We start from the raw sequence: 14,663 nt of genomic DNA, 5'->3' as shown, positions 1-14,663 counted from the left end.
ACCATTGATAAATGCTCTTTTTTTTTTTTTAATATATTGAAAGTTCATTTTAATATATTGAAGATTCATTTCATTTTTAGGTTGTATTACTTATATACAAAAAACGAACGTTTAGTATACTAAAAAATAAACATTCAAAAATGAATATTCAATACTGAAAATGAACTTTTAGTTTATCCCCTCAATCCTATTTTATCTATCTTAGTTATTATTTATAGGTCAATCAACTTTTTCAATGAACTTTCAGTATATTTCGTACTAAAAATGAACTTTATGTCAGTAGCCTATATAATAAGGTGAATCATGATCTATAGTATAATAATTAATTTCGTATGGAATGGATTCCTAATCCTCCAAAATTTATTTTGTAAATCAAACATGTTATCTCTAGCACCAGAGTGCCGTCTAAAGAGACAACAATGAATATCATTGCGAGTATTTATTTGGATTTCTCTGGTGCATTCAACAGACGAAATGGTAGTGTACTATGAAGTCTGTATAGGTGTTTGAGTAAGAGTATTTTTGTATATTTTTGTTTTGAAGAAATTAAGGAACTTCATACATGGGATTGTACCAATTGAAATTAATCCAAGATAGATTACAAGGGAATATGTCAATTGTTGCAGGGCAAATAACTTGTCCTGTTGTCTTTTCATCCATCCCAACTTCATTGATACATTATGCCAAAGGTTATGGCTTTGAATCTCCTCGATAAAAATAGAGACTATAATTCACGTGTTGTTTAAAACACCGTCAAAAGTAACCAACTTACACACGTAAGGGGCATGTTAAACATATAATATTTACACATATATATCCAATCCAACTATTAGTTTAGACTTTTAATTGAGATGAAACACATGCTTCAATTGATATCCTGCAAACCTCGTGGTTGGCTTTCTCAACAATTGTGCAACAAGATACAAACCTTTAAACCATTACACTAAGAAATATCACATTTTAGTGCAATGAGCATTAGAGAAACCATTCAAAACATCAAAAAGCTCTGATAGCTAGCTAAGTTGCTAGCAACTTGCTCAGACAATGCAAGACACAAACTTGATCCTACTCTGTAAATAAAAATACCTGGACCTATAAATAACATGTTTCTTCTGCTCATTGACACTAGATTTCAAATTGAGAAACCAAAAACTTTAACTGGATTTTAGTCACAACTTCAGAACACGATTTGTGCTTTCGACACTCTAGGGAATAGCAACAACTTTTTCAAAATATTTGACAGGTTCCATGCCTTTACTCTATTATCTACAAAACTGATCCTTTCTAACGACGGGCAGCATGCAAGTATGAGCTTTACGAAGAGCATTTGAGCTCTTGACCCCTCGAAATATTTGATCATCAAGGTCTGCAAACTGTTAATATGTTTGCTTATACAGATATGTTCTTGCAAATACTGTAAAGCAGGGTTCTTGTCAGCAGTCTCTGAGACCTATAAAACAAAATTTGAAATAAGTTCAAACCTCGACGTTAAGAGAAGAGTAGAAAGAAATAAATGTAAATATAGGACTAGTTTCTGACCTTCACCCAAATTGCAAGGTTATTCAACCTAGGAGAGCTATGAAGCAAGCAAAGAATGCAAGAGATTTGATCCAGATCGGTGAAGTTAATTCCAAACAATATAAGATCCCTCAAGTTGTTAACTTTAACTGGAAGTGCACTCGTAACATAGGCTGCAGCCAAAAACTTACCACCACAGAGGAAAATTATAGCACAGCCTAAATAAATCATTTCTGAAATAAACACGGAGAATCTTAAAAGGAAATGCACCTTGAGATGGCGTCCATCCATAGTTAGCTTTGAAATTTGAGACCAGTGCTCAAAAAGACTTGTTAAATTGATCCTCTCATTAGGGTCAAAAGATTCAACTTCCATTGCCAAATATGCACTTTTGATACTTTTGCAGTTCATAAAACAACTTAGTTTAACCTCATGATTCATCTCAAGTACCAAGTGGAGAAGCGATTCTACACAGCCATCAAAGTTCAAGTGCTCTATACCACTGCACTTAGTTAACTTCAAATACTCTAGCTTTGAGGCAGTAAAAATAGAAGCAGAAACCTCAAGGGAGAAGGCAACTTGTTTCAAAGAAAGATTCTTAAGACTACGAAAGCTTCCAGTAGTACCACAGGGTCGTTTGAAGATGCAGTTAGACAGATGCAGATGTGTAAGTTCTCGACACAAGAGTACATAAGAGGGGAGTGGATAAAGGTCATAGAGGTCAAGACTGAAATTATCCAAAGTTAGTTTCCTCAATCCATTTCTTGACAAGTAAAGAATCCACCTATCAACATATGGTTCCTGAGTAATGTCCACATCTAAAAGATTAACTTTAAAAGTTAGAATGGGTCCAATGTGCTGTAAGAGAATTCCATCGACTATGCGAATAAAATCATCGCTGCTAATGTTTGCCGGATCTCCAAACATATTTTTGGGTTCAAGTACAAGATTTGGGTGATTAGCCCATATGTATCTCCATTTTCTAGACAGAATACTTGTTCTTGCTGCATCTCGAACAGGCAAGTGATCTAGGATGCAGTTTAAAACATCCGTTGGCAAGTTAAAAAATTTATCTTCCATTGCCCTCCGTTTGCTCTTTCTTGATATTTCCATTTCTAATAAAAGGAGAACCAGCATTAGAAAATCCAATTGTAAAAATATAGTTTACAATGTTTGTTTTAGTATCCTTTTAATCACCAAATTTCCATCTCTTATACCTATATCCTTCTATAATACTTAAGCTTGAAAAAGTAACCATTTGATAACATAATAATGATAGTGACACTTAATTTGCAAACTATCCTATCTAATGAAAAGATCCAGAAAGCAATATGAAAACCCAAACTATTCACCACCAATCAAGCTCAAAACAAATATATACAGAAAAACGAAAAAAGTAGTGAATTGAACTATATCACTAGCTTCCCCCTTGTACATGATAGAACATTAACAAGAACCTAGTTATAGTCTTACTTAGGGTGTGTTTGGTTAATGGGTTTGCACATTAGAAATGGGAATCAAAATCATAGTTAGTATTTGGTTGACAACTTTTTAAAACACAACTATGGCTTCAATTAAAAGTTTCATTTCCTTATTAAAAAGAGATATTGGTAATCTAATTTTTAAGTTTGGATTAATTTTTTTAGATTTTTGTTTTGATTTTTTATTCATATTGATGCTTTAGATGTTACTCCGTATTATATTAGTATTAATTGTCTTGTTTTTTGTATTTTTAAAACATGTATTCTCAGTATAGGGTCATACACAATCAAACATGTAATTATTCCAATTCAAATTCCACCCTACTACCAAATATACAAAATACTTTCACCAAAGCCTTATTACAATATTTGATTCCATTCCGATTCTGATTCCCATGTGCGACCAAACATGCCCTTAGTAGCAGGGCCAACCTCTCAGAGTTTTAGGCTCAAAGGCAATGTAATGGAAGAAATGTAGCAAACAAAGTTCCGTCTGGAAGATCAAACTCAAGCTAAAGTAAATCACTGAAAATTTTTAGTAAAAGCAAAGTAAATAAACACAAGAACAACTAAATACAGATAATGCTAAAAGCCTAAAAACACCTGAACGGAGACGGTCGAATCTGTTGACGGAGCACAAAGCAACTCCGATTTATCGAGATGACAACCTTCTATGTCCTAATCGTGTGATCCTATCTATTACTCCGTGTATATTAAAATTAAAAAAGAAGTGATTTTTCCTTGCTCATCCAAGGAAGGTAAAAATTTTAGTTTTGAAATTTGAAATTCATTTCATTTTACAATTTATTCTAATTAAATTAAATTTTTAATATAATAAATATAGTAAATTTTAATATGTAAAGTCCATAAACAATCATCAAATGAATAGGTATAGACCAAGGACCTTCTGGTTCGATCAATTGTACCACGTTGCTCCTTTATATGGGAGATAATGGGTTTAATTCTTGGAGTTCTTTTTGTTGAGGAAAATTTTGAAATAATTCAGGTTCGATTCACAGAAATGTGGCTCTAGGAGTGAACTGGATCCGGACCACATTGTGGTTTATACCAAAAAACAAATTCTAATCTTCTATATTTTATTATGTAAATTTTGTAAACGCACAGTTAAATAAATAAATAAATAAATAAATATATATATATATATATATATATATAGAGAGAGAGAGAGAGAGAATCGCACTCAGGTGCGAATGCTTCGCCCAGGCACGAAATATGAATGGATTCTGTCCGTCCACGTGTCCAGATCTAATGGATGAGAAACACTGATTTTTTTTAAAAATGCGGTGGCATTTTCGTAAATAATTGAACATCGAAGTGCAAGTAAAATGTATTACAAGTGCATGTAAAATGTATTATCGGTGCAAGTAAAAAATTTACACTGAGCATCAATACTTAGTTGCACCTATAGTTCTAAGTAGTTGCACACATAGTTATAAGTAGTTGCACCTAGGTGTATGAATGTTTGCGAATGGATTTCAGGGGTATTACTACCCGCTGAACTCAGATCAATGAATGTTAACAAGGCAAAATTACATGCACTTATAGGTGAAAGTAGGTGCACCTATAGTTATAAGTAGTTACACATATAGTTATAAATAGTTGCACATATAGTTATAAGCACACCCAGATGCATGAATGTTTGCGGAAAGTGAATGCTAACAAGGCAAAATTACATACACTTATAGGTGAAAGTAGGTGCACTTGTAAGTGATTTTACTTGCACTTCGATGTTCAATTATTTATGAAAATGCCACCGCGTTTTTTTTTAAGTTATTAGATCTGGACACGTGTTGCGCGCTGATTCGTTCGCATTTCCCTCCTGAGCACTTATTCGCACCTGAGTGCATCCCTATATAGAATCGCACTCAGATGCGAATGCTTCGCCTAGGCACGAAATAGGAATGGATTCTGTCCGTCCACGAAATAGGAATGGATTCATCCCTATATATATATATATATATATATATATATATATATATATATATATATATATATATATATATATATATATATAAATTTTTGTTATTAAGGTTTATCTATTAATTAATATCATTATTGAATCTCTAATGAATTGATTTGATATGTATTTTAATTAGTTTAATTTTAATTACTTTCCTTCAAAAAAAAATAAATTACTTTAATTAGTCACCAATTATAATTTCATTTTCATTAATGCAAAAAAAAATTTGTTTTTTTTTTTTTTTTTTTTGTGTGGAATGGATGGGGTACGGTAACCCCGCAAGCTGGGCTAGCTACCAGCTCTCAAAGCGCTCCGATCTCTCACAAGGTCTTCAAACACATCATCCGGCAGCCTTTCAAACTCAATCTAGTCACATCTTTCTTTAACCGCGTATCTTGTCAATCTGTCAGCTACGGTGTTGTGCTCATGAGAGGTAAAGGAAATTTTAACCTCCCAATCTCTTCTAATCCATTCTTTGCAAGCATGTATTATATCTCTGCACGGACCACTCAGACTCGTGTCTTCAGTGGCGGAGGTACATGGTAAGTGCAGGGGGCCTTGCCCTCCCCCCGCTCTTGTCCCTTCCAATCACATATTTCTTCTTCTTTTTGTTTCCCATATTCATTTTAAAGTAATGACTTTTTTCCTTATTAATCTACACTTGAATTAAATTTGTTTAGAGGGTTTTGATGGCAAATTATGCGGTGGAACTGATTCCAAAACTTTTTATAATTATGAATATATAGTTCAAAAATTATGAACATATAGTTCTATAATTATGGACATAAAGGTGTGAACATAATTATGAACATATAGTTTTGTAATTATGATTATAGAGATTAAATAATTGTGAATATGAAGTTCAAAAATATGAAAATATTAATTTATAATTATGAACATATAGTTTACTAATTATGGACATAGAGTTCTGTAATTATGAATATAGAGTTCAATAATTATGAATATAAAATTCAAATATTATGAATATATATATATATAGCTATATAATTATGAACATAGAACCGTGTCCACCTTGCAAGGTAGACACGGTTCCACATCATAACGATTGGGTTTTGACAATGTTTATAGGTGAACTATCCATATTTAAGAAATGTTTGCTCTTTAATGAAAGGTTTCTTAGTAACAATATTTAAAGACTACGCTTCGTAATAAGATGGAAGATGAATTTCTTAATGATTGTTTGTTAGTATACATTGAAAAATAAATTGCAAAATAATTTAGTATAGATTCAATTATAGATGATTTTTGTGATATGCAGGAAAGACATTCTAAATTTGAGTAGATTTGTAATATAATGATGTATTTTAGAATATATTAAATGAATATTAACGTATTTTATTATTCTCTTTCAAATTGTGATTGGCCCCGACACCAACAAATCCTGGCTCACCCCTGCCTGTCTTCATTATTGATCCAGCTAACCACTTCCTTCGCATCACTCCAAATTCAGACTCTCGCAACCTTCTTACTCCATGCCCACTGTAAAGCCACGTAAACAGCCCAAGCTTCTCCCTCTGCACTTTGGTGTAGTCTTGCTCTTGATAAAAGGGGTGTAAATTGGTGTAGTCCTATAGTGAGAATCAGGTTATAGCTTGGCTCTGGGGTTTCCCCCTTTCCATTGTTCCCCAAAAAAAAAAAAGCCGAGAATGAAATAACATTCTAAAAAATAGGTCAATTTTATTATTTTTTGTCTTTTTATTCCTGAGTTATTTTTCTTGCAAGGGATAACTATTCCAAAGGGAAGAAGTAATGAATTTCTATTTCTTACATGTTTTATTCCTTATGGCAAATTAAACCAGTGTTGTAAAAATCGGGCCTAGACGCTAGGCGGTCGGTCACCTAGGCGCCCTAGGCGGTCCCCAGGCGCCTAGCGATTTTTTCAACCTTGAATTAAACTATTGATAAATGCTCATTTTTTTAATATATTGAAAGTTCATTTTAATATGTTGAAGGTTCATTTCATTTTTAAGTTGTATACAAAAAATGAACGTTTAGTATACTAAAAAATAAATATTCAATGTATTGAAAATAAATTTTTAGTTTACTCCATCTAACCCATTTTATCTGTCTTACTTACTATTTATTGGTCATTTTGAGGAGGATAATTGCGAATTGGAATCGATCTTAGGGCTTAAATCTCTTTATTCATGTTCAAATTGGGATCTTAATTTGAAAATGACAAAAATACCCTTAATAATTTCATATTTTGGCATGTCTTAAACTAATGTGTGACCGGTGTGATGAATTTTGGCACTAAAATAATTGTCATGGATGAAAAATGGTACTAAAACAATAGTCGTGGATGAAAATTGGTAGGAATTAAACATTTGGACTAAAATTGTCATTTTGCTAATACTCGTGGGACCAAAATTGGTATTTGCCCCTTAAAATTTTTAGATCTCGGCATGTGATGAATTTTGACACTAAAACAATAGTCGTGAATGAAAATTGGTACTAAAATAATAGTCATGAATTAAAATTGGTAGGAATTAAACATGTGGATAAAACTGTCATTTTCTTAATACTCGTGGAACCAAAATTGGTATTTGTTTAATAATTTGTTAGAGAAGAAAAATAAATGAAATAATTATTTTAAGTGTAAAAATGACCATTTAACATTAAAGGAAGAAAAATCGTTACTTTTAAAATAATTGACGCGGCAAATAAGGAACTTCATACATGGGATGGTACCTATTTGGAATTAATCCAAGATAGATTACAAGGGAATATGTCAATTGTTGTCCTGTCTTTTCATCCATCCAACTTCATTGATATATGTCAAAGGTTATGGCTTTGAATCTCCGCATCACCTAATAAAAATAGAGATTATATGGTTTACGTATTGCTTGGAATGCGTCAAAAGTAACTGACTTGCGCACGTGAAGGGCATATTGAATATATAATATTTAAAGTTTAAACATATATGTACAATCCGACTATCAATTTAGACTTTTAATTGAGATGAAACACATGTTTCAATTGGTTTCCGACATACCTCGTGGTTGGCTTTCTCAACAATTGTGTTCAACAAGATACAAACCTTTAAACCATTACACCAAGAAATATCACATTTTAGTGCAATGAGCATTAGTGAAACCATTCAAAACTAATTAAACAAAACATCAAAAAGCTGTGATAGCTAGCAACTTGCTCAGATAATGCAAGACAAAAACTTGATCCTACTCTGTAAATAAAAATACTTGGACCTATAAATAACATGTCTCTTCTGCTCATTGACACTAGATTTCAAATTGAGAAACCAAAAACTTTAACTGGATTTTAGTCACAACTTCAGAACACGATTTGTGCTTTCGACACTCTAGGGAATAGCAACAACTCTTTCAAAATATTTGACAGGTTCCATGCCTCTACTCTATTATGCACAAAAGTGATCCTTTCTAACGACGGGCAGCATGCAAGTATGAGCTTAACGAAAAGCATTTGAGATCTTGATCCCTCAAAATATTTGATCTTCAAGGTCTGCAAACTGTTAATATGTTCGCTTATACGGATATGTTCTTGCAAATACTGTAAAGCAGGGTCTTTGTCAGCAGTCCATGGGACCTATAAAACAAAATTTGAAATAAGTTCAAACCTCGACGTTAAGAGAAGAGTAGAAAGAAATAAATGTAAATAGAGGACTAGTTTCTGACCTTCACCAAAATTACAAGGTTATTCAGCCTAGGAGAGCTATGAAGCAAGCAAAGAATGCAAGAGATTTGATCCAGATCGGTGAAGTTAATTCCAAACAATCTAAGATCCCTCAAGTTGTTAACTTCAACTGGAAGTGCACTCGTAACAGAGTCTGCGGCCAAAAACTAACCACCACAGAGGAAAATTATAGTACAGCCTAAATATATCATTTGGGAAACAAACAAAAAGAAATGTACCTTGAGTTGTTGTCCATTCAGAGTTAGCTTAGATATTTGAGACCAGTGCTCAAAAAGACATGTGAAATCGATCCTCTCATTAGGGTCAAAAGATTCACCTTTCTTTGCCAAATATGCACGCGTGATACTTTTGCAGTTCATAAAACAACTTAGTTTAACCTCATTATTCTTCTTAAGTACCAAGTGGAGAAGTGATTCTACACAGCCATCAAAGTTCAAGTGATCTATACCAATGCACTCAGTTAAGTTCAAATACTCTAGCCTTGAGGCACTAAAAATAGAAGCAGAAACCTTTGGGTTGATGACAACTAGATTCAAAGAAAGATTCTTAAGACTATGAAAGCTTCTGGTAGTACCACAGGGTGGTTTGAAGATGCACTTAGACAGAACCAGATGTGTAAGTCCTTGACACAAGAATATATGAGAGGGAAGTACATAGAGGAAATAACTGGAATTATCCAAAGTTAGTTTCCTCAGTCCATTTCTTGACAAGTAAAGAATCCATCTATCAACATATGGGACCTGAGTGAAGTCCACATCAGGAAGATCTGGAAGATTAACTTTAAATGTTAGAATGGGTCCGATGTGCTGGAAGAGAATTCCATCGACTATGTCAATAAAATCACGGCTGGTAAAGTTTGCCAGATCTCCAAACATATTTTTGGGTTCAAGAACAAGATTTGGGTGATTAGCCCATATGTATCTCCATTCTCTAGACAGAATACTTGTTCTTGCTGCATCTCGAACAGGCAAGTGATCTAGGATGCAGTTCAATACATCGCTTGGCAAGTTAAAAATTTTATCTTCCATTTCCCTCCGTTTGCTATTTCTTGAGATTTCCATTTCTAATAAAAGGAGAACCAGCATTAGAAAATCCAATTGTAAAAATATAGTTTACAATGTTTGATTTAGTATCCTTTTAATCACCAAATTTCCATCTCTTATAAGTTATACCTATATCCTTCTATAATACTTAAGCTTGAAAAAGTATCCATTTCATAACATAATAATGATAGTGACACTTAAATTGCAAACTATCCTATTTAATGAAAAGATCCAGAAAGCAACATGAAAACCCAAACTATTCACCAATCAAGCTCAAAGCAAATATATACAGAAAAACGAAAAAATTAGTGAATTGAACTATATCACTAGCTTCCCCCTTGTACATCATAGAACATTAACAAGAATCTGGTTATAGTTTTACTTCGGGTGTGTTTGGTTCATGCGTTTACACATTATGAATGGGAATCAAAATCATAGTTAGTGTTTAGTTGGTAACTTTTTAAAACCACAACTATGGGTTTAGATTACTCCTTCAATTAAAAGTTACATTCCATAATTAAAAAGGATATCCTTTCATCTTATTGGTAATCTAATTTTTAAGTTTGGATTAGTATTTTTAGATTTTTGTTCATATTGATGCTTTGGATGTCATTATATTAGGATCAATTGTCTTGCTTTTTTCTTTTGTATTTTAAAAATATTTATTATCATTATAGGATCATACACAACCAAGCATCAATATTGATAATCATTTCAATTTCACCCTAACTACCAAACATGCAAAATATTTTCACCAAAACACATTATCATCACCAAGTATTTGATTCTCATGTACGAACCAAACACACCCTTAGTTACAGGGCCAACCTAGGAGTATTACTCCTGAGCTTTAGGCTCAAAGGCAATGTAAGGGAAAAAATGTAGCAAACCAATTAAGTTCCGTCTAGAAGATCAAACTCAAGCTAAAGTAAAAAACTGAAATTTTTTAGTAAAAGCAAAGTAAATAAACACAAGAACAACTAAATACAGATAATGCTGGGAGCCTAAAATCACCTGAACGGAGACGGTCGGATCTGTTGACGGAGCAACAAGCAACTCCGCTTCGTCGGGATGACAACCTTCTATGTAAACCCTAATCGTCTGATCCTATCTATTTATTACTCCTTATATATTTAGACTTTAAAATCCCCGCCGATCTATTAGAGCATCCTTATCAGTAACTTAGGGTTATTTCTAAGGTATTTGTGGGTCCCAACGTCCACCTCATTTTTCACCACCTTATTCAATCACAAAAAACCCTTTTACATAACAGTTTTGAGTTATTTTTCAGTTTTTTATGGACCCACCATTTAACTCACTATATTTTAATTATTTCTCTTATCTATTGGGCCCACAAATATACCATACTTTGCAGGAGAAATATTTTTGAAATAACTCCTCCCCACATCAGCTATTAACTTTGGGTGGAGAGAATTCATGTAGAAATAACTCTTAAATAACTACTAGTGTGGATGCTCTTATCTATTACTCCGTATAATTTAGACTTTGAAATTCCCGCCCAAAGTAAATTGAAAGGGTGTTGCTATTTACACCATCCTTTAACTAAAAGTAGGTATAAAGCATCTTAAAAGTGTAAAAAGGTAAAAACTTTTATTAATTAATAGGTGGTGTAAATAGCCAAATAGGGGTACCTTTTGCTATTTGCACCACATGGTCAAACTTACATTTAATAATTTATTAATTCAAAATTTAATTAATTAATTAAAAAAAAAAACTAAACTAAACATCATCTTCTCCGGTGAGAAGGCAGCCCAGTGGGTCACCTTCTCACTGGAGAATGCAACCCAGGTAGGAATTACATGATCTTGATAATTGATATTGATATTTATTGGCTTCTATTGATGTTCTTGATGTGATTTGTGAGATTTGATACATGATCTTGTGATGATGCATGTTTAGAGCTTGTGTTTAGATTTCTTGAATGCCATTGCTTGGCTTATTCTTGGGTTCAAGTTATATCTTTGTTGTGTGTGAGATTTTGGGTGTTTTGGACTTGAACTTGGCTTTGTTGATGAATTTCTCCAAAGGGAAAATGTGTACAGGAGGTGTACCCCGCGGGCGGAACGGCGGGCAATGGCCTACCCGCCGCCCCATCCGTGGGGAACATGCTATTTTTGGGAGTGTACCCCGCGGGCAGTACCATGGGTGGGGGCCTACCCGTGGCCCCACCCGCGGGGAACATAAGTGGGGTTGCGGGGATTTGTTCCCCGTGATCCTTTTCTTCTTGGTATTTGATGTTTTGACCTCCCGTTGTTGGATTATTGAGCTTTTGTGAGTCTTCTTGACGTTTCGTATGTCTAGAACGATGAGTTAAGAATCCATGTTAGGATTTGGTGTCTTGAATCGTGCTTATGGTCCAACTTCGTGATTCGTTGGTCTAATATGAGTCTTGAAGGTTCGTTGGAACCATTTTCGGTTTATCCGTTTGATGAAGCATGCTAGTTTGATGTTGTTATGCTAGTATGTGTGGTTTGTTCCTTCTTGTTGTAGTTGGCAACTCGTGTTGTCAATCATTTTGATGTTGGATGGTAATCCTTTGTTGTTGAGTATTGCATCATGACATTATTGAAATCTCTTGATTGATTCTTATGGTGTGATCTTGTACAAATCGTTGTACCCTTTGTTGATACTTGATTAGGGCTATTGATGAGCCTTAGTCTTCTTGATGATGATGACTATGTGTGAATATGAATGAGATTGGTGGTTTTGTTACTTGAGCTTTGCTCACATGATCGGTGGCATGTTACTATGATTTGAATGGTACCCTCGTGTACTATGAGTTCGGCGGTATTATTTTGTTAAAGTTTGGCAGGGGACGACGGTCCCAGACGGGGAAAAGGTTGGACTCAGAAATATAGGATGGCACTCGGAAGTACAAGTTGGAACTGTGATAAGGTCGGGGGTAGCTATAAGGGTGGTACTAAGGTATAAGGTTGGAACATAAACTTGTCATTATGTGATTGTTGTACTTCTTGCCCTTGAGCATGTCTATGATGAACTCTACCTTGTGAATGGTAGGTTGCATCTAGAGTTGTGTTGTCCTTTGTTGTTTGTGGTTTGTTGTCTTGTTGAGGTTGATGATCCTCGGTCTTTGTTGAGAGTGTGATGAGTCTTTGATGTTGATCTTCTCCTGGCTTTCAAATGACTATATATTGTATTCCTCAGTCTCAAACGCTTTTGATTATATCTATCTATATATATTATGCTATTTAACGCATATTGATGGGTTACCAGCTTTATTCGCTGACCGGGTGTTATTCGTTATCTTATACAGGTTTTGAGTATATGATGAGCGCGCTAGTGGAGACTCTTAGCTAGTGTAGCTTTATCTTTTTCCTTTAGTTGTTGTTCGGCCTGTGAGCCGTAGACTCTGAATATTAGATTAGTTGGTATGTTTCGCCTGTGCATCTTTAGTACTTTAAGATGTGACATAATATCCCCGTTTAGACTTGCTTCCGCTTAATGTTTAATGAATGATTAGTTCGCTTATCTTTGAATTTAAGTTTTAAAAATATTGGTAAAATCGGAGGTGTTACAATTATAATATATAATGTTATTAATTGCAGCAATACAAAGCATATATTTTAGAAACATCTCAACAACTTGAATTCCTAGCACCAATTATACCACACATGAAGACCCAACTATTGGCAAGCCCTTTCGACACAAACAACATGATAACAAAGAGTATTTAGATCTTAGAAACCCCTTACCCGTCACCGTGCGGGCAGGGGAACACCCACAACCAGACGACGTATACAGGTGGAATCGCAATGGTAGGGTAACCCACGGTGGTGCTAAAGAACATGCCAAACGGATACTCCTCCTGGACGAGCGGACCCTTCCCTTTGCGATTTGCCACATCTCGCCTCCTGGGGCCTACACATTGGGGGGATGGCTGCAGCTCAGGCCCCATCTGCTGCATCTGGAGAGGCACCTAGCACCGGATTATGTCATATGCGTACGTAAACGTACATACGAGCGCACACCAATGGGGAAGTTTAGACACAAACCTGGGGAGATGGTGTGGCAACATCCAATGATAGTGCCCTATTTTTTTTCACAGATTTTGCGTAGCCAACTCTTGTGTCATCCCTAGGCTAAAACTAGGAGCATCGCCCCCCCCCCCCCCCCCCCCCCCCCGAGAGACTCTGTCGCCTCCAACTCCAGTCAGTCCAACTCCTTGAAGAATTTTGGATCATTCCACATGGCCTCCTCGTGGTGAACCGACGTTGGGGGATGGAATTGAGGTACCTCTTTAAGAACAGGATCTCGAATTATCCCGAGCAACAAATCCACTGCAGCAGCCAGCAGCGACCCGATCAAAATCATTGTGGTCACGGGCTAGACCAGGATGGTGTTGTACAGTATCAACCACACGCGAAGCAACTAAGAGCAAATCCCCGGTCATTGTTGCAAACTCTTCGTCAAATCCCTACAGCAAACGTGTACTCACACTATTAGGTAAATGTTTTCCTACATAAAATACAACTTGATAGCACAAATATTCCTGTGATACCATGTAGGGATGGTTAGTAGTTTCCTTTTCAATAATATACAAATAGAATTTGGTTCAAATGCGGCATTGCTCTCCCATGCGGTCGTGTAGACTCATTTGGACCATTGCTTGCGTTTAGATCAACGGTTGAAAAAGAATGAAGATTGGAAAAAAATGTGGTGGCATTTTGATAAGTTCCTACACCATGTATATTTCGGTGGTGCACTATGGGTCAAACTATTTATGATGTCGCTATATTATAGTGTTTTTTTTCAATCTAGTCCTTATACCTTTATTTTGTTCAATTTAGTCCATGTATTTTAAAAAGTGGTGTAATCAAGGATAATAGTTGACGGTGTTAATATTACTGTTAACTTAACTTACGTGGCGCTGAAATCATCATTGTCACATCATGATATTTCATATTT

At 34.9% G+C, this 14,663-nt stretch overlaps 2 protein-coding genes across 3 annotated transcripts; both read right to left on the bottom strand.

The window, feature by feature from the left end:
* Nucleotides 1-1,003: 1,003 nt before the first annotated feature.
* Nucleotides 1,004-3,686, bottom strand: LOC109156608 (F-box/FBD/LRR-repeat protein At1g13570-like). 2 transcript variants are annotated; one of them, XM_019304462.1, is made up of 4 exons: nt 3,603-3,686; nt 1,789-2,633; nt 1,540-1,704; nt 1,004-1,450 (listed from the first exon to the last, which is right to left on the bottom strand). In XM_019304462.1, the coding sequence occupies exons 2-4, from the start codon at nt 2,629-2,631 to the stop codon at nt 1,178-1,180; spliced, it is 1,281 nt and encodes a 426-aa protein (XP_019160007.1). In that variant the 5' UTR covers nt 2,632-2,633; nt 3,603-3,686; the 3' UTR covers nt 1,004-1,177. The 2 variants fall into 2 exon arrangements, with proteins under 2 accessions (XP_019160007.1, XP_019160006.1); XM_019304461.1 differs by lacking the exon at nt 3,603-3,686 and having other exon boundaries at nt 1,789-2,855.
* Nucleotides 3,687-8,117: 4,431 nt separating this feature from the next.
* Nucleotides 8,118-10,835, bottom strand: LOC109156609 (F-box/FBD/LRR-repeat protein At1g13570-like). The gene is made up of 4 exons (XM_019304463.1): nt 10,731-10,835; nt 8,892-9,736; nt 8,655-8,819; nt 8,118-8,565 (listed from the first exon to the last, which is right to left on the bottom strand). The coding sequence occupies exons 2-4, from the start codon at nt 9,732-9,734 to the stop codon at nt 8,293-8,295; spliced, it is 1,281 nt and encodes a 426-aa protein (XP_019160008.1). The 5' UTR covers nt 9,735-9,736; nt 10,731-10,835; the 3' UTR covers nt 8,118-8,292.
* Between the last annotated feature and the right edge of the window lie 3,828 nt (nt 10,836-14,663).

Source organism: Ipomoea nil, unplaced genomic scaffold (assembly GCF_001879475.1).
Source record: "Ipomoea nil cultivar Tokyo-kokei standard unplaced genomic scaffold, Asagao_1.1 scaffold2742, whole genome shotgun sequence".
NCBI classification, from domain to species: Eukaryota; Viridiplantae; Streptophyta; class Magnoliopsida; order Solanales; family Convolvulaceae; genus Ipomoea; species Ipomoea nil.
This window is presented reverse-complemented; position numbering and strand designations above follow the sequence as displayed.